We start from the raw sequence: 20,345 nt of genomic DNA, 5'->3' as shown, positions 1-20,345 counted from the left end.
TAAGTTATTTGTAAATATTGGTATGCAACATGCTCATTTTGACTACACATTCAGTGTATGCGCAGATGGGCCTGCACGGAAATCTTCTCACGCATGTTTTCCTTCCTTGCATGCGCAGAAAGCTTCAGCAAGTGACACTGCATCATTCACATGCGCAGCAGACCACAGCGTCTTTTTTTCCCGCTGCCGTCTGCAAGCAGTGTGGGGATGGCTCTGTAATTGTGATTTTAATTGTGCCACACCGACCGCTAAAACCTAGAGAATGACTGCGAATGGGAGAGTAACAATTGAAAGCACAGAGAAGTGGAGAGGACTTGTGAAACGACCACTGAGCGGTTATTCATTCACTAGCTTTTCCACGTCATCTGCTTCTAAAAATAGACAGCGCTCCGGAAATGGTAATTGGAGGTGTTTGAAAAAAAGTGAAAGAAGACCTAGAGTGTTGAGTAGGTAGCACGTGGTTTTACTTTGATTGAAAACGTAAAAATGAACGCTTCTCCCGCTCTCTGTGCAGAGATGTCGCGGGAGAGGAGACGGGGAGGGAAACTTTATGAATGAATGAAAAACCTCTTTGACAGTTGCCGAGAAAATCGATATGCTCTTTTGCAGTTGATATCAGCACAGAGAAAGTATGTGGTGGTAATCGCGCTGTACGTACTCTATAGTAGACGAAGTTGGAGCTTCGGTTACGCCACTGTCCGTCTGTGTTTGTAAGGCATGTCCTTACTGAGCTTGTCCAGAGCCAACAACCCTCCATGCTTAATGGTACTTAGCGAGGCCTCATGTTTATAATATTTAGGCAGTCTCACCTTATCTAAATAATGATTCAGCTGGCGTACAGTCGGCATCGAGGAGTGTTTGCACTTTGCATTTTATCAGCCTTTTCTAACACTGTTCTCTGCATCTTTAAGGCTCGTCAGGATAGATGTTTTCAAATTTTCTTCTTTCGAAAAATCGCTATCATATCGTATTCTTTAGAATGATACGATATTCCAAAATCTGAAAAATTACATTAGCTTAGAATTCCTTCTAGAGCATCGATGTGTGATTTGCTTTCGCTGTTTTCTAGATGTTATCAATAGTTTAATAGAACGAAACTGTTAAGAATATCTAGGCAAGAGTGGTAGCAAACCACACGAAAATTCACATCGATGCTCTAGAAGGAATTCTAAGCTGATGTAATTTTTCAGATTTTTGGAATATGACAGTGTTTTTTCTAAGGGAGAGGAACATTTGAAAACCTGGCGACTATCAAATGTCCAGCCGAGCCTTAAATAGTATACTATCCCATCTATACGTAGCGTAATTTGGGTTGTCATTGTAAGGGCGTACATTCAGAGAGCCCAGAACTGCAGCTATTTTACACCCTGACCAGAAAAAGGACGCAAGGGGTAACTTTTCTCTAAGCACCCAAATGGCATCCTCCCTTCCAACCATCCACCCTGGACTGCATTTTACAGACTAGCGAGGCACTGGCGTCTAGACTCGCAGCCAGTATAATCCTCTATGCGGTCTGTGCGATGTGTTGTCCACTTGTGTTTGTGATTCCCTTCATCCATTCATCTTATCTCCATTAATCCTCATCTTCGCAATTAACTAAAAGTGGCAGAAAACTGAAGTAAAATAAAACTAATCAATCAATCAAAACAAAATGGCACGAAACTATTCTCGAGCATACTTAGTTATTTTGTTCTCTAGAGATTCTAATAATTGCTGGAGAGACTGGTAGAAATCAACAGATTTGTTCCACGTAATTCTTAAATGGCATCCTGATTCAAACTAGTTTAGTATTCTTCTGTTCAGATAAAGTGGCACATACTTCAAGTGTCCAGCCTTATAAAATATGCACTTAATGTCAACAGGAGAGGTGTACATTTTGACAAAGATAAGAGCATATACATTAAGTGATATTCAAAGGGCACAAACGTGACTCCAGTAATATATCCCTAACAACGATTCCAACAATATATCCCTAACCACGATTCCAACAATATATCCCTAACCACGATTCCAACAATATATCCCTAACCAAGATTCCAACAATATATATCCCTAACCAAGATTCCAACAATATATATCCCTAACCACGATTCCAAAAATATATATCCCTAACCACGATTCCAAAAATATATATCCCTAACCACGATTCCAAAAATATATATATCCCTAACCACGATTCCAAAAATATATATATCCCTAACCACGATTCCAACAATATATATCCTTAACCACGATTCCAACAATATATATCCTTAACCACGATTCCAACAATATATATCCTTAACCACGATTCCAACAATATATCCACGATTCCAACAATGTATTCTTAACCACAATTTTAACAATATATCCTTAACCAAGATTCCAGCAATACATCCTGAACCACGATTCCAGTAATATATTCATAACCATGGTTCCAGCAATTTATCCATAACCACGACTCCATTAATTCACCCATAACCACGATTCCAGCAATTTATCCATAAACATAAGTAATTTATCCATAAACGACCATGCATAGGAGCTTACCATTGCATAATAGTTGCTTCAGACTCCCAGTCAATGATCATAAAAACAGTTAGCATGAACTCTTTTATTTTGGGTGTCCGAGGACATCGGAAAGAGTAAAAATAGTATTGTGCTGAGCATGGGCGGTGGCAGTAAGCGAGATAACTTGTATGCACACTGCTATCAGCAGTGAACCATGCCCTGTCATCTCCTCTGGGAACTTGACCTTTTCGTTTCCACTCGCGTGTCTGTTAACAGCGGGCTGTGTGCGTGCCTGCTCGGCTGTATGTAAACACGCCTCCAAATCGCTGTAATCACTTGTTTTTGCTTTGCTTTTTTATCTTGGCATTCTCTTCCCGGTGGGAAAAGCATACTCACGTTGCGTAATATAAAGCTACACCTTCCCCACCCACTCTCCTTCCTCGTGCGAAGTTTTCGAGTCGTACGAATTTCGGGAAGCAGAGGAAAATTGATCACGATAATGTTAGACCTAGTTTTTGCTTTTGGAACTAAACCACACGCCAAAAAGTATTTCGGTTGCCTTTGCGAGATGAAGTTAATTGCAATTTGCGTAAAAGTGGTTCCAGCTATAGAGAATGGGGCCCAGCAAATGACCTTTCCTAAATCTGTTGATTGTAAAGATATACATAGATTCAATGTACACTTGTTTATTTGAGTGCAATTACGATTTTTTGCGAAAACAATATAGACAGGTTTTTTTTTATATATACACAGTATCGTATCGTGAACAGGCGGTGGAGATATGTAACTCCATTTGATTGTTGTACGAGGCCAGATACATGTCGCTTGCCGACGTGCCAGGGGTCTCAGGTTCGAATCTAGGCTTGGATATGGGTGTTCTTTGTGAGTGTCCTTTAATCAACTTCATCATGATCATCCCCATCTTCGCGATTACCAAAAGTGGCAGAAAAGCTAAGTAAAATATACCCAATCAATCAAGGACAGATACATGCCGCTTGAACGTGACACCTTTCCTGTCTGCCGTAAATGATAGTATTTGCTTTCGTACATAGGAGCGGATGTGACGTGTCGAAGAAGGATTTATGTTCGCTCCTGTGTAGTTTGCCAAGGTGATAAGTAGTAAACCGATAAGTGTTGCTTGTTGATAAGTGTTATTAGTGTTGTTATAATGTCGCAACATAAGTACGCTTTAGAACAAAGAATTTTTATGTTTTCTTATGTGAAAACAAACTGTAGCAGAAATGTGAGAAGGCGATTTTTAAGGAAACTTTCTCAAAAGAAGTGAAAAATGGGTTGGAGCACAAGGAAAACATTTCCATCTTCCGTTACGTGATTACTTGTAATTGTGATTTTTTTTTAATTAAAATAAATATATGCGCGTGAGTCGAAGGTTAGGTACACCCCTGTTAAAGTGGCACATACTTCAATTGTCCAATATTATAAAATGTGCCACTTTATGTGAACAGGAGTGTACGTCCAATTCTGCTGGCAAATGGCGTACCATACGCGGACCGCGTCGTAGCGGCACAATAACCAAATGTGTAACACTCACAATTTTATTGTAATGAAAATATTTGTTAAGATGAAGGATATACGGGATATAGTAGTAAATATAGAAACTCATAAGTTGATCCTGTGTGTTATATATTATCGAATTTATATGTTTTGCTTGTCCCTAACATGAAAATAAAATCCAGTAGCAACAAGCAGGACCATTAAATGTGCTTTCACAGGGAATCGAACACTGAACCCCACTGATTACAAGACAACAACGTTAGACGATAGACTGTTCACTTCACTAGATAACTTCTGAACGTAGACTCAAAGATCTTGCAAGTAAACAGTAGATCAGATGAGCCCAAACATTTTATACGCAGGGCCACATTATATTTTACTTACTTCATGTCTCAAAATCAAATATAACGGTTGATAAGTACCAGGGCGAGTCATATAAATCTTTGACTGGGTGTGGCACACGGGCTGTAGTTTGGGTGTATTTGCACTAGATCAACTAGATCTTCCTGATCCGTTCAATGCTAGCATAACATAATTTACGGGAACAAAGAGCAATTCCAAGAATGCTTGTTCATGCTTGAAAATATAAATAATAGTCACTAGAGTGTGGGGGAAGGTTGAACACAAAGGGTTTGCGAATACAATTCCATATAATACAATGCGTTTAGAATATAATACAATGCAAAATAAACAAAAAAAAAATAGTGTGGCAATTACTCATGTGGTACCGAAAAATTGGTAAGACATATGTTGAAATATCAGCGTAACCGGAGAAGAATATAATGATATGTAGACTAAGCTTACCAGATTATATAATTCTTGCCCTACAAACAGTGTTTCATTTTCCCACAGTTGCCACCTGTAGTTGTGTTAGAACCTTGGCGCAGACTGTACGTATGATCTTCAGGTCTGTGTCCACGATTCTAAAACTCGATTGTCTTCCAGTTATCCAATCTAGGATCTCTTAATAAACGACAATCTTGCAGCTCCCCCTCTTTTTCCCTCCACAGTTCCCTTATGCGTGCATGCTGATCGTTCTTTATATTTGATCAGGACCACTTAGTGTCAAGTGGATATCAAAGTCAATGTTAAGCCTTTCCAACTGTGAATTTCAGTTCACTCATTTGGAGAAATTAGTCGGTACTCTTATCTGCCGTGAAGGTACGTTGAAAGGCGAGTCGGGAAGGTATCGGTAAATCACTTATGTAGGCTCGTTGTACATCTCCAAAAGCTGAAACATAGTTCGGATCCCACTCCCAACAACTACTGTGTAGATTCAGTTCCGATTAGCCTATCTGATCATGAATGTGGACTTAAAAAAGCTACTCTCCGTTTTTAATCTGACAGCGGAACGCACTCAGGAACCCATGCGTTTAACCCTCCAAATCTAGACCACCACGCGAGCCGGGTGGCTGACTACCACACGGGACACCCGAATTTGATTCTCGGATGACCCCGGGAAGAATATTTTCGACAATTTTTCTGTGATTCACGTAGACCCTCTTCAGTGGGTATCAGGGCGGGCAAGCGACACTTCCCCTACAAGTGTCTGCCACGTAACATGTATTCCATTACTGGTGAATTATTTGGAATAACGGTGCCTATTGTGTCCTTCAGTGTGTTATCTGTGCTCTAATTGCAACTTGCAAGTATGTGTAGACAAAGGGCGGTAATCTAAACATTGCGTACTTACACCTTGACGCATACAACTAAGTAGCAGAGTCGTGCCGTGCCACCTGCCTCCGCGATAAAGGCTTCGCATACCTTTCGCATGAGTAAGGAAAATGAGAAACCACTGTTTGTTTCAGAACTTTTTTTCGCCTTGCGCTTCGACTCCAATTTACATGTCGGTCAAGGTTCAGATAACGAGAATCATTCACAGTAAAAGGTAAACGCTCCTGTGTTTCATGAACGTTTCTTTATCTTAGATTTGTAGTTAGGAGAAAAATCCGTTGTTATGAAATCATTAAAACACTTCCTAAAGTTCCTATAGTTGTGAAGCTACGTGATCGTAAAAATTCCAAACGTAATGCACCATTCAATGTTGTATTCAGGATAGGGTATGAATTCTAGGAATTTCAGCATGTTTTTCGGTAAAGATGTTACTTTGTAATACATGAATCCCGGGTTCGAAACCCCCTTGCAGCACATTGCACAGTGATTATTTATAGTTTACATTTTTTACGAGTTTACGCTTTTATGCTCTTAGGCTGGGATGAATTATGAGCTGAGCTGAGTGTTGTTTTTAATCCACTTTATGCTCAGATTGGCTAATCGGAATTGAACAAGTGAGATCCTCCACCGGGTATCGAAACTGAGACCCCTTGATAACAAAGCGACGACGTTATCGCTACGCCACCGAGGAGGCCTGGGATAAATTATGATTAGATGGAATTGATTACAAAGAAGCACCCATGCTCAGGCCGGGAGTCGAACCTCAACCTTCAGTGGCGAGATCGTTAGATACACTCTCAATATACCCGACCACCGAATGGGATGCAGAGGGGTCTGAACTGTAGGCCCAGCCCCGACTAGCCTATCTGAGCAAAGTGAACTTATGTAGTTTGCCGTTTCTTTGGTTAGATGTTTAGTGGGCTGTTGTAGGGTAATTTCTTCATAGCGCTGCATAGAATAAATATCGTTGGTTTATTGAATGTTAAAAAGAACAGAAGAAAAATAAATATTAGTAGATCATTTTGTCTCCAAAGGAACTAACCAAGATGGCGATATTCTGTGATAAATAACAGTACCTATACATTCACGGCCTTGCAGCCTTGGGAGTTTCGATTGCATATCTGCGCAAGAAAATACGAGGTGTCGTCTGCATATTCATGAGATCTCTCAATTTTGCATAGCCGGTAAAGTTCGCTCGCATGCTGCAGCTCATGTCCCATTTGAACACTTGACACGGTCGTCCCGTCTATTAATTTTGCAATGCAGCGGTGCCCTGTTGCAGAAGACCTTATCCCAAAGATCACCCGTCTCCTTCCAGCACGCAAACAGGTGTGCGCATTGTAGTCACCCAAGAGGAGTTTCTTGCGGAAGCATGTTAGGTTGGGGAGCAGGAAAGAGAGAAGACTTCTCGCTGTCTCGGAAGTGATTTATGCTTTCTCGGCTTAATAAAAACACTGTCTGCTTGCACGGGCGAGACTAAGGAAGGCGGAGGGGAGGGGGGGGTTCAGGTTGCTAATTAACAGATGGAACAAAAGAGAGAGAGAGAGCGAGACAACGCGTGTCGCACGCGAGCCTATGATGACGCGGAGAGAGGAGGGAACGTGATTTGCATCGCATGTGGGACAGTTTCTGCTCCAAATTTAGCAACGGGAATGGACCTTTTTTCACATCCGTTATGCACCCCTCCCTCCCTCTGTCCGCCCAACCTTCTCTCTCTCTCTCTCTCTCTCTCTTCATCCAGGTTCGTTCATTATGCTGGGCGGACCAAAATTAGCTTAGAGGACTCGTTGATTGATTCGTTTTGAGAGGAAACGGGTTTACACAGATGTCGCCGGGATCTGTCTTGCGCCGGTAATGGATGGTAAAGAGAGGTTCGCTGACTGAACCGGTAACAATATGTTGTTTCTTTTTTATTCGGAGAAGATTTACATTCTTAACGAAGGTAACTCGGATGTTGGCGTAGAGTCCTACGAAGTTTAATTGTAAATGTTCTGAACACCAATAGGCACTGTTAAACTTCACCTACACAAGTTGTTCATCATCACTATTTGCATTCACTTATCTCCTACACCAGATTTAGATTTCGTCGTTGGAAAATGAGTTAACATTGGACCGCACAATAGTAAACTAAGTTCATTCAGTAGCCGGTAATTGACAGAAACTTACCGGGTAACCCATAAGCTACGACGCGATGCGCGCGCGCACACACACACACACACACACACACACACACTTTCAACTGCATATACTCCAGCATCACTCAACTCTTTCACCTCACATTGCATTGTAGGTGTTAAATAATGTGTGTGGTCCAGGAGTCCCAGATTCGAACCCTGTGCAAGAAATGAACGTTGAATTGAATTAGATTATTTCACATTGCTTTTCTGCGATTATTGGCTAATGTATACCTACATCATTGCGTTTGTCCCAACATCCATTTCATCGTTCATCCTTAACGTTACAATTAAACCTAGAGGCAGGGTTGTTAAAGGTCCAGTGGGTTCTATTGGGTTCCGCAACCGGACCAGAACAGTTTTTCTCGCACAATTTAAATTCGGTCCAAGTTGCGTGTTGTTTCATTTCAATACGGAACTTGGACTTTGGATCGTATTTAAATTCATCAACAAAAAAATGTTCCTGGACCGTATTTAAATTGACTCAGAAAAATGTTCCTGGACCGGATGTAAATTGACCCGGAAAAAATGTTCCTGGACCGAATTTAAAATTAACGATAAGAAGTTTCTTTACAGTCCAGAACCCATTTACGCTTGCTGATTTTCCCTCCTGGACCGGAATTATTATTATTATTTTTTAAAATTCCTGGACCTTTAACAACCCTTCCTAGAGATAAACCACCGAAATAGAAAGATCCTATTTGTATATTGTTTTATCACGTCTCATCATGCTCAGATTTTAATTAAATAGATTCATAATAATTCTGCCAACCATATGAGTACAATGTTTTGGTTTGTTTTATAATCTACTTATGTGATTTTAAAAATACCATATTATTATTAACCAAATATTTGGTCATTTGTCCGGCGGAATAATAATGACCATGCTAGCTCGTTAATGGTTCGGATCCTTTTCTTAAATTGCCAGTTCCCAGTTAGTTTATCTACGCACAGCCAATTTCTCCAAAGCTTATACTTCGCCGAAGCGAGATCTGACTGCTGGACGGAGTTTTGCTTCCCTCTGCAGCAATGGCTCAAAAGTCACGGGTTATCCTTTAGCAGCAGTCAAGATGGCATCGGAGCGAAATGGGCTTCATGGTCAAAATTCAGCCGCGGATACACGGCGTCGCTCCCTCGGGCGTTCCTTTGAACGCCGGGCGCAATCAGCGGCAGGAAAATCCCCAGGCGTTGTTCCAAAGGAGGTAGATGATCACAGGACTATAATTAGCAGATGCATTATATCTGCCTGGGGGGAGCTTCAAGAGCCACTGGACGCGAGCCAGATGCTGCCACACGCTCTGTAGCCACTCTGTCTAACTCGCTTCGTCGCCGGTTGCCAGAAACAGGCATCGAATGGAGAGAAAGATGCAACACTATTTCACACTGTTGGACGACCGATCCATCGTCCGTTCTTACGTGAACTATTCGACCTTTCTCGTAATTTTTGGCGCTTCCGTTCTTCTGGCTCTTTACGGATCTTAATCGAAAGGATCTGGTTTGGCCAAGTTTCTCGCTAGCCACTCAGTGACTTGTTCACTTCCACACCACGTAGGGAAATAGGTGTGAACATTCCAGTATATATATATGTATATACAGGGTGTCATTTTAATGGCACCCACGGACCACAGATTCGTCAAGAGGACATCAATAAAAAAATACCGTTTTGCCGCCTGGATGCTGGCAACCCAACACAACATTTGATCGTATCTGAGACGTCATTTCCTGCAACGAAGCAGCGCACGGCAGGGTTGCAAGGAACATACAAATTTTGTGAAAACTACAAATTACCAACCAGATTATTAGCTGTAAAACGAAGCGAGAAACGCATCCAGTACACTGAACATCATAGCCAGACATCTTTTGACTGCCAGATCAGCAATCATCTCAGGGGAAGGGGGAAATGAACCAACGATATGAGAAATGGTAAAAACGTATTCAAAATGAAGTGTCAATGATTTTATCTCAGCCTACATGTCAAATATCAACAACAAGAAATGTCATTGGATTTACAGCTTACATGTGGCTGTTTACGCCCAGCTACATGTCAAATATTTGCAAATCTCGTTGCAAGGTTATCTACAGGTTTGTGTCCAGATGCCTTGTGGCACTTTTGTGCTGATAAGGAAGTGTCCGAGGTTCACTTTGTTAAGTGTACATTAGGGCTAAAACACGTACAACAACAGTAACAAAATAATTATAAATCAATAGCGAATATACTGCCCTGTTCACAGTTGCAAACTATTACATGTGTATCCGGTGCATAGATAAACACAGTCGTCGGGGAGCTTGTATTACTACTACTTTATATCTCTGTATTTTCAACCATTTTTGTCACTTGCCTCATAATGCCCTGAATATACATTATACTATGTGTTGCTTACCTTTTAAATTTTGAGTTCTTTCATTTCTATTTTGTCATCTGTTCAGTGTGTGACAGACAACTAGTATCAGAAGGACGAAGTGGATAGACTAAATTGTAGATGCCAACTTGGTAACTAAATTTGCAAATATTTGACATGTAAGCTGAGACAAAATTCGATATGATCACTTCCACTTGAATTTTATTTTCTTTCTACCATTTCGTATCGTTTGTTTACTTCCTGTTAGGTTAAAGAACGTGTTTTTTCGTTTTGTTTTACTGTACATAATGTGGCTTATTGTAGCTAAGTGATTTTTCACAGAATATGTGTGTTCCTGGCAACCCTGGAACGCATCGCTTCACGACGGGATATGACGTCACAAATGCAATCAAATTTTGTGTGTGGTTGCCAGCATTCAGGCGGCAAGACGGGCTTTTTTGAACGACTGTAGCGCCAAAACGATGCGCCAACGAGAGAAATGTTAACTGAGAAAAGTTGTTTGTTTTGACGTCCTCTATGCGTTTCCGTGGTCCGTGGGCGCCATTAAAATGACATTGTCAGAGAGAGAGAGAGAGAGAGAGAGAGAGAGAGAGAGAGAGAGAGAGAGAGAGAGAGAGAGAGAGAGAGAGAGAGAGACTGACTGACTGACTGACTGACTGACTGACTGACTGACTGACTGACTGACTGACTGACTGACTTACTTACTTACTTACTTACTTACTTACTTACTTACTTACTTACTTACTTACTTACTTACTTACTTACTTACTTACTTACTTACTTACTTACTTACTTACTTACTTACTTACTTACTTACTTACTTACTTACTTACTTACTTACTTACTTACTTACTTACTTACTTACTTACTTACTTACTTACTTACTTACTTACTTACTTACTTACTTACTTACTAGGGGAAATTTGGTGTTAATAAGTAAGTCTAGATGTCTCATTGGTTCACAACGTTTTTGAATATTTTATTCTCTATTTATATTATGACATATTTCGTTTCCAATTTACTTACTCATCCCTCCTCTCTCTCATACACACATATCCATCCATATGTATATATAAGAGGATATGAGAGCAGTGAACAAAGTCAACATTCAATTGTGCCTACACATGATCGTACAAAATGGTTGAGTTACGTTATTTTGAATAATTCGATAACACAAGCTGACAAAGGACTCTAGTTCATTGTAGGTTTTCATGTTAAGAGGAATCACGGATTTTACTATTTGAGACGAAGTTTGTTTTTAGTCAACTTTATGCCTAAGATAGCCTTATCGGGAAGAATGGGATCCGAACCTCGTATGTGTCCCCTCCACAAATCGAACCTGAGACATCTTGATCTATAAGGTCACAGCTTTAGCTACTACCCCATCGGGGAGATCCAATTTTGATATTGTTTTTACACATATGCAGATAAGTGGAGAGACCCTTGTATGGTTTGACATTGTGACAATCAAATGGGAGAAGGCTTTACAAATACACTGTGTTCGGGCTTGACCGGTGGCGAAGCTGTAACGGCGCATTGTAAACAAGGAGTCCCGGGTTCGATACCAGGTGGAGTCACATTGTAGTTCAGATACCAATTTAAACTATAGGTTTAGTCCCTATTAGCCTATCTGTGCATACATTAGACTGTAAACCAAAGCTAAATAAAGGAAAAACATACTGTTGGCGCGCATGTGTACGTGTATTGCAGGAAGTTGCACCTCCCCCATTTCAAGATCTCGTCATATTGTAGGCAGGGTGTATCCTCCATGCTGATGTACACGCATAACTATTATACCAGCCAGTTGTAATATTTTGAAATTTGTTTTAGTTGCGTGAAGCTCGCTACCTCATGCTTGATCATTGTTGCAACTGTTGTGCAACGTAAAATCGGAGGACCCTTGGATTTTCGTTGGTGTCTTGAATGAGGTGTTGAGGCATTAAATCTTATCACGGACCCCACTTGAGAAAGCTCACGTGTTTTATTCTCAGAATCAGAGATAACTGCGTGTGTTTTTCCCCGAGAATAGCACTCCTTCTTCCCCTCCAACTTTCTCCGTCATCTTCGGTCGGTCGATTCCCAGAATTCTTGCGTCACCAAATTACCCCCAGCAATACAAGTGGCGCTTAATATGTGCATCTTTCCAGTTAGGATCGAAGATACAGAGGTTGTGGAACACTCAGATCAGATTTGCTAATTTTGTTAATAAACAAGTTGGAGCTGTGCTTACGGGTCCCTCACCTTAATCAGTATTCTGTCTCCTCATGCATATCTTCTTCGTGCCATGTTTGCTATTTGGTGCCAGCAGCCCTCTGGTGATAGTTTTCCACGTTGTTATCTGTCGTTTGCCTCCAAACTTTCCTACAATAAGGTCATGTAACTAACGTTGTGAGATTCGAATGCCATGTACGTGTGTGTGGTGTTATCGCGTTACCATCAATACCTACTCCGCTTGTGTCTTCTGTCCGTAGAACATTACGAAGTGATTGAAATTCCAATTGGAATCTGTAGGCGCAGTTCCGAATAGCGTAACTGAGCACAAAATGGGTTTAATTTTTTTTTCTGTGCATTTTTCCTTGGAATTTATTGGCTGCCTTTGATATCTACTACCACGCCATCCTAAAAGTCTTGAGCTGGACGAAAAAAGCAAAATGCAGAATGTTGAAACCCCGTCGAATTCTTGGACGCAGATGGCAATGTAAGGGGATTTTACAACTCCAGAGATCTCTATAGCAGGGTCGTCCAAACTACGGCCCGTCATGGCTTTTTTTTATTTGTCTCGCATTAGTACTTGTAAAATGTCACACTTTATTTCGAGTCATTGCATTTGGTGTAAATACAATGTATTGTAGCCTACGATCAATTGCTGAAAATACTCCTGCTCTATATCAACGGGTCTCACTCTATAGCCGGCCCCCGTGGCGGAGTGGTTAGCACATCGTGCTACGACGCCAGGGGTCCCAAGTTCGACTCCTGGCCTGGGCATGGATGTTTGTGAGTATCCATTCATCAATATCAGCATATCATCGCTCATCCCCATCTTCGCAAATTAGCCAAAAGTTGCACAAAAAGCGAAGTGAAATAAAGCAAATACTGTATCACAGCAGAGTACGATACGTTGCCATATTATTATTAACGCAATGTGAAATACTGAAACAAAATGTCAAGCTACTGCAGATTATTCAGAACAATCGGATTGAACTATTGAAGAAGTAGTTTAAAGGTAGTTTATTTACAACTACCAATGCCAATTAAATAATTGTGAACACATTTGATGCGAGTCTAGCAAGTGACGTTAGAGAGACGGTTCTTCCTACCTTTCGTTCTGCGCAGCCCCAGGTGACTCAGCGCACGCGCAGGAAGAGTTGTACGAACTTGTGCTTTTGTCGATCAAAGCACTGAGCACTCCCCCACGGAAAAGGAATTCAATTTGCCAAATAGTACAGTAAGACATTTTTTGGGTGCTTCAAAGATCATGGAATGAGGGTGTCCCATAGCAGACACATGTCGCTTGGGAACGAGCGAATGAACAACAACGTTTCACACCGTAGCGGCATGACAAGCAGCACAAGCTTGCGTTAGATTGATTAAATCCTCAAGGCACTCGTGACGCGTGTTGCTTGTCGCTCCGGTGTGAAATCTCCCACTGAGCCAACGATTGAAGAAACACTCAAGTGTTGTAAACTTGAACTACGATGTATACCCGGAACAGAGTATTGTTATTGTTTCGATAGCAGTATATTATTATTACTTCTCAGACTTTTCAATTTTATACATGTTAAAATTGTTGAGTTGAGGATCATTTCTCCGGGGACCAATTCCTGGTTCATATAGGCGTTCGCTACTCTGCTCAGTATCTCCCCATGTACTACACCGCTGGCAGATGAACATAACGAACAGAAAATTTATTATGACGTATCCAATTCCCCACAGCGCCTCTCCCGGTCACCCCACTCCAATTCCACATCGTTGTGTGGTTCACGCACCGTGTGTCATCCGTCGAACTGTTCGAGAACAATTCAGTTCGAAAAACCATTTTTTGAAAAATGATGGACCGCGTTTCACCCCCCCCCCCCCCATTTCTCTCGCTCTCCACGTGTTCACGCATGTAGTATAGACCAGGTTCAGCGCGCAGTTCCAACAAGAAGTACTGTGATTAATTAGAGAGATTTTCCGACAAAACAGTCCTTGTAATTAATGACATTGTGTCGAGTGTTTGACCCTTTTTTTTTTTTTGGAGGTGGAAGGTATGCAAGCACCCTCATTGCAATGGTGGATGGATTTTGTCGCTCTGGCGGGAGACAGGAAAGTCACATGCTTATTCAGGAATCTCCACAGCGACAGCAGATGGTGAATGCGTGATTCTTACTTTGGCTACCTTTTAATGAGCTGCGCCAGATGGAGCTTTCTTAGATGAATGGGAGTGAGGCAAGATAACTGACTGATGTTTTTAATACGCAAGGTGGGATGTTGAAGAAATTACGTCACACACACTGTGCCTCTTGGCTGATTATTATATGTGCATGTTATGCTATGATATCAACATAAATGCATGGATGTATAAAATATGATGTTAATGTTCAGTTAATTAATTAACTAATCTCGCAGAAGTATCCACTGTCATGTGTCATAGCTACGAGCGCTTAATATTGCATAACGAGTACTAACCTGTGTTATAAGAGTTGTTCACGCCCTATCTCGACCCAGAGCCAAAACGAACGCACTGTATTACATATCATGTTTCAGTGGCGTAGCGTTAATAGTACGCCCGGCGTTCCCAGATTTAAAATTTCAAAAATGCGTAAATGCTCTAAATATAAAGTTAAACTTGACTAATTTCATGGATGTTTGTCCTTCATGACATTATAATAGCTATTTTTCGTGATCCGCTTGCAACGCTCCACTAACAACACTCGTTCTAGCATTTTTTCAATGCCTTTCCTGGCTGGACGCCGGGCAGGTTCGGCGTAAAGGACTCTATATTCCTTGTTGCCTTTCTGGAGGGAAGGCTTGGATCTCTACAGCACGCGCGCAAATGCTCTCTCGTACGCCAGCGTACGGAGCAGAGAGCCTTCCTGCCTTCTGAAGCAGACGACAGCGGTAGAATTCCTACCCGTTTCTTCGCGCTCATGCCACTTGTGCTATGTGATGCTACAAAACGCAATATTGACTGACGTAACTTTACCAAACTCAATGACCATTGCATTGTATAATTTATCGCACGAACAGCGATGTGCATTAAAAACTAGAAGATCAACAAAGTTTTTGTCAAATAAGTTGGTGAAGTCTTCGTGGTAGAAGTTCAGCCTGTGGCTGCTCTACCACTTAATCCGCAAAACTATTATTTTTTATTATTATTATTATTATTATTTCGTTAGTATATCTAAATGTTTAGCATTCATTTGAAAACTCTTAACACCGAATGGTCTCTGGACAAAATTATTTTAAAATGTTTATCAACATTCTCAAAATGTAATAAACAATGGTCTAAATTACTAATCGGCACTTACGTCAGTTGAGTGTACGATAATTGGATCATCCACCCACCTCCGTGTCAGTGTGTTACGCACAGCGCGCCAAGAGGACAGAGGCCCCTGACTCGAATCCCGGCGTGAGCACGGGTGTTCTTTGTGAGTGTCCCTTCTTCAATATCATCACTCATATTCATATTCGCAATTACCCAAAAGTGGTAGAAAAGCGAAATAAAATAAACCAAACCAATCATCCACAATAATGACGTCTACTGTTGTGCAGAGGCACTTGTGATTCAGGTAGGTTTTTAATGACTTGCGTCATGGCGAAAGGTATAAAAAAAGGTATAAAACACCAGAGTTCAAAACATTTGTGGCATAGTGAGGCATCTCATTTTCTAGCTAAAACATGCATCGATGATGTTTTATTGAAAACCCAGCTGACTTCAGGCAAATAAACAATACCTGTGGCGACTAATACCATAAGTAAATTATTAAGCAAAAAAGGGCCGACCCATCCTTCGGACTTGGCGTTCCCACCCGAAATGCCCATGCTACGCCACTGTCATGTTTATAGATCCCGTTTTGTAATTACAACAACACATGAGCTAAATGTAAAAAAAGAAGACAAAATGTAAACCGAAATTGTACCGGAACAATCAAGGGATCAATCATATTTTCTTCTTTCTTTATAAATAATACATATGTTTGCAACGTAAAATGGGGGAACCAAGATGCGGAGCATAAGACGCCCTAGTTTATCTTAAGGCACCAGGACCCAAGCGCATACCCTCGAATGGATGCAGGTGGAGGTGGACTGCTTCGGCGGGTTCCCTTTGTTAAAATCACATTGTCCGGCTTCTCTGGTCCATAAAAACCGCGCCGTGAAACTAAGTAATCTGGATTTGAACCCAGAAATGCGCCGATTTACGGGCACATCTACCAGTTTACCTTTTTAAGTTACCACATCTTTGTATCACGTGATTACTAGATCTGGTGGTTGAGCTCCTGGAGTTTGACTAATGTTACACTATTGATAAGATATTTCTGCGCGTTCTCCTTTCACCTTCATCATTCATTCATTTCCATCACCGTGGGTAGCTTAGCGGTAGAAATACGCAACAAGCTAATGAACGAACGGAACTTGCCAAACACCCGCTAGAGTGACCATTTGTCTGGAACCTGGAAGAATGCCCTGGCTCGGCATATCTCTTCGCAATAGGTGTGGATTTTCGGTGGGTGCCGTTGTAGCGCGTCTGTTATTTTTCCCTGGCTCTCCACATTGCAACGGTCTTGCGTGGCCGAATGGTTAGCTCCATCATCTTTGGTGCGAGCGGTCTCGTGGTTGCTCTAAAAATGTCGCTTTTTACGCACCGTGATAATGGGGGAACTACTTGAAGGTCTAGCCACATCTCTGGGGTATGCCAATAATTTCTTACGAAATTTGAGGTTTGAAGGTAGTGCACGTTTTAGAAATAACGCCCACCAATTTCGATGATTTAAAAAATTGTCAATAGAAAAGTTTATAAATAAAATTAATTTTAGTTACTTTTGCCTCGACAATATTTATCAAGTAGAGAATCTTTCACGAAACTGTGTTCATTGTTTGTTGAGCAGTTTAGGTGGGACTGATTTTTCAACAAATTTCTCTATTTCAGTTTGAAAACACAATATTCTTCCGGCAGCTTTTCGTTGTCATTTTGTAATTCACACATTGCACATTCCACTATCATGGTCTGCAATAGATCTCCCAAATGCAATTGTGGCGTACACCAATTATTGTTATCGGTCTGAAAGTGGCCTGCCTGTCTGTACTTTGCTCCCCACATAGCTTCCTTCTCACCCCTCCCGGCAGGCATTGACTCTCAAAGGGCTGTTCCACTATGGACTGAATTTAATCTAGACTGCAGTCTTCACAGTCATCAAGTAGCTTCCCAATTCTCTTTACGTTGATGGGTCAGCACCGCTAATGTGGGTCGCACCGGAAATCGATTCCGAAGCTTCTCGCATCAAACTCGAAAGTGCTAAATACTCAGCTTTCAGAAGACATTGCTGACGCCTTAACCCCCATGATTGGATCGGAGCCATTGGAGAGTAATCTAAAGGGTTTTGAATATTTGTAAATTTGAAATATCTAGATTTCATTTTAGGAAAGCTTGGGGAAAGAATGGGAACATCTTATAGCCTTACAGGCTGATTATACTGCTCGAACATAAAAATGTTTTTCCATTCTACAATTTGGCAGGCATCACATGTGGTAGTGGCCATTAGAATTGAAGAAATCTTGGCTAATTTATGTATTACTATTATACTCGAACCTATTCGAACCCTGGTTCCATTAACAGAGCTGTATATTAAATGGAGACTCCCCCCCCCCCTCGTAGCCTTTGTACTTTGACCTTTGGTGCGAGGTGTCCCAGAGTTATATTCGCGGTAAGTGACCCAGCATTGTGAGCACAATTGTGAAGCTACTTGAAAAGTAGAAATAGCGGACTCCGGTCTCGAGAGCCAGCAAAAAAAAGCAGCAATCGGACTCGATTGGCTGACCACGCATCATCACCCGATGAAAAAAGACGTTTGGCAGACCCTGGTCCTCAAAATGCATCATATGGTTTAGTTTAGTATGTTAATAGTTTAGTTTAGTATGTTAATTGTTACACACACACACACTATTTATTTCACTATATTCAGTATAGTGTGTGCTAGATTCGAAGCTGATGGTGGAAGACCAGTTTCCAGTGGGAGCATATTTTGGTGGTTCGGATTTCACTTTAAAACCGTAGGCATTGTCCAGTTTAGCCTTTCTTTCTTAAAACGGACATAGCTTGACAGTGCATTTTGAATATGCAGATGACCGAGTACCTTGCTTTACATATATTGTTTCCTTTTTCCAGGTTGTTTGCTGGTAGCCGGCAAAATTTCCTCGCCGTGGACTCCCGCCAGTTCCGGGCCGCCGGCCGATACCAATGGCTCCGGCTCGGATACCAAGAACTTGGATGTCGGCGAGGTAAGCAACCAACAGTTACTATTTGCCAGAGACTCTAAGGAGGTTTTCTCCGATACCATGCACTCAAAGTTAATAATGACAACTCGTTTTTCCACATTACACATGTATAGTTTAATATCTTGTTTAAAAGATTTGATGCAGAGTTCTATTTTTTCTACATTTTAAATGTTTAGTGTGACTGAGTACAGTGGCTTTTTCAAGGTGCGACAATCGGATCGGCCATGAGTCTCCCCAAAATGTCATCGACTCAAAAAATCGTTATAGTTCAAATTCAAATTTTTGTGTCTAAGGTTAATATATATATAATAAAAAATCGGCTCCACCTAAATGAAATCGTAAATACACCACTATAATTCCTACAAAATTACTGTTACACTTATTGTACACTGTTACATTTACACTTCATTCAGGGATGAGCATAATTAGCTGACGGTTTGAAATAGCAGAAGTGAATTGAACACGTTTCATTAGAGCGTATTATGTAAATGGAATAAATTCTACACTTCTTGGAGATTAATTCAAGAAACAGAAACAATTAGGCATATATTGGTTCGAATTCTGCTTTAAACCGTAGGTCCAGTCTCAATTAGTGGACTTACATCTTTCCCAATACTCTCAACTGCTCGCTCGATAAGACTTCACTTGAAAGACTCTATTTTTTTTTAGTATCAGTTTGTGTTGTGTGAATTAATATCCGCCAAAGGTACAAATTAATTGTTTCTTTTTTAAAATTATTCTCCAAGAAATTTATTCCATGTATGATCTAGTGAAACGTGTTCGTTTTACTTCTGCTATTTTAAAACCGTCAGCTATTTATTCTCATCCCTGTATATTAAAAGTAAACTCCATTCATATGATCAGGCACACTACTGGATTGGCATATTTCTAAACAGTAGTACTTCAGCTACCACAATGTTTCCGTTAATTTTCGTTTCAAGTTTTCTTCCATTCGAGTACTTTATTTTACCCTGTTGCCTTTTTAGTTTGATTTATTTAATGTTTTTTTCCAGATTTTTTATCATTTTTATTTTTTTATTTAATGTTTTATTTTGTTCTTTCTATTTTTTCATTTTTGTATTTGAATTTTGTTCTTATTTATGAAATTTTTCTTTATTTTGTTCGCACACGTATTTTTTATTTTATTTTTGGGAACGTAGGATTCCTCTAGGAATCTCTTACGTGCCACATGATTGTCTTTTTCTTTAGTGTTGATTTCTTGTTATTCTCTCTTCACGCAGGATGACAAGGACTTTGATTCTTTGTCTTCTCTCCAGGATGATAAGGACTTGTCGGCGTCAGACGCGGAGGGCGTCTGGAGCCCGGACATCGAGCAGAGTTTCCAGGAGGCGTTGGCCATATACCCGCCGTGCGGAAGGCGGAAGATCATCTTGTCGGACGAGGGGAAGATGTACGGTAAGTTCACATTAAATAAAAGAACGTCAGATCTTTAATTCACGGTTCATATAGTGGAGAGAGTCGTCGAGGTTGCAAGTTTATGTGGTTTGCCCAAGTTGCAGACAGTGGAAGCACCAGTAAAATAAGAAAAAAAGAGATTTTGTCAGTAATAATGTTGATTTCAAAAAGGGGAATTCTCGAAGAGGTTGTATTGTAAAATAGCTTGACTTGATAGTTAGGACATGTCCTGTTCACTTGT

The 20,345-nt window shown here is 40.8% G+C and overlaps 1 protein-coding gene across 10 annotated transcripts in view; it reads left to right on the top strand.

The window, feature by feature from the left end:
• Positions 1 to 20,345, top strand: part of sd (TEA domain transcription factor 1 homolog scalloped) — a 209,988-nt gene that overhangs the window by 123,511 nt on the left and 66,132 nt on the right. For 9 of the 10 annotated variants that reach the window (XM_083144523.1, XM_083144583.1, XM_083144550.1 and 6 more), the window contains 2 exons: positions 18,579 to 18,691; positions 19,930 to 20,104. In XM_083144523.1, the coding sequence (XP_083000649.1) occupies positions 18,579 to 18,691; positions 19,930 to 20,104 (288 nt within the window). The remainder of the gene's footprint in view (positions 1 to 18,578; positions 18,692 to 19,929; positions 20,105 to 20,345) is intronic. The other variant, XM_083144531.1, reaches the window with a different exon arrangement.

Source organism: Lepisma saccharinum, chromosome 1, assembly GCF_977018435.1.
Source record: "Lepisma saccharinum chromosome 1, izLepSacc3.1, whole genome shotgun sequence".
NCBI classification, from domain to species: domain Eukaryota; kingdom Metazoa; phylum Arthropoda; class Insecta; order Zygentoma; family Lepismatidae; genus Lepisma; species Lepisma saccharinum.
This window is presented reverse-complemented; position numbering and strand designations above follow the sequence as displayed.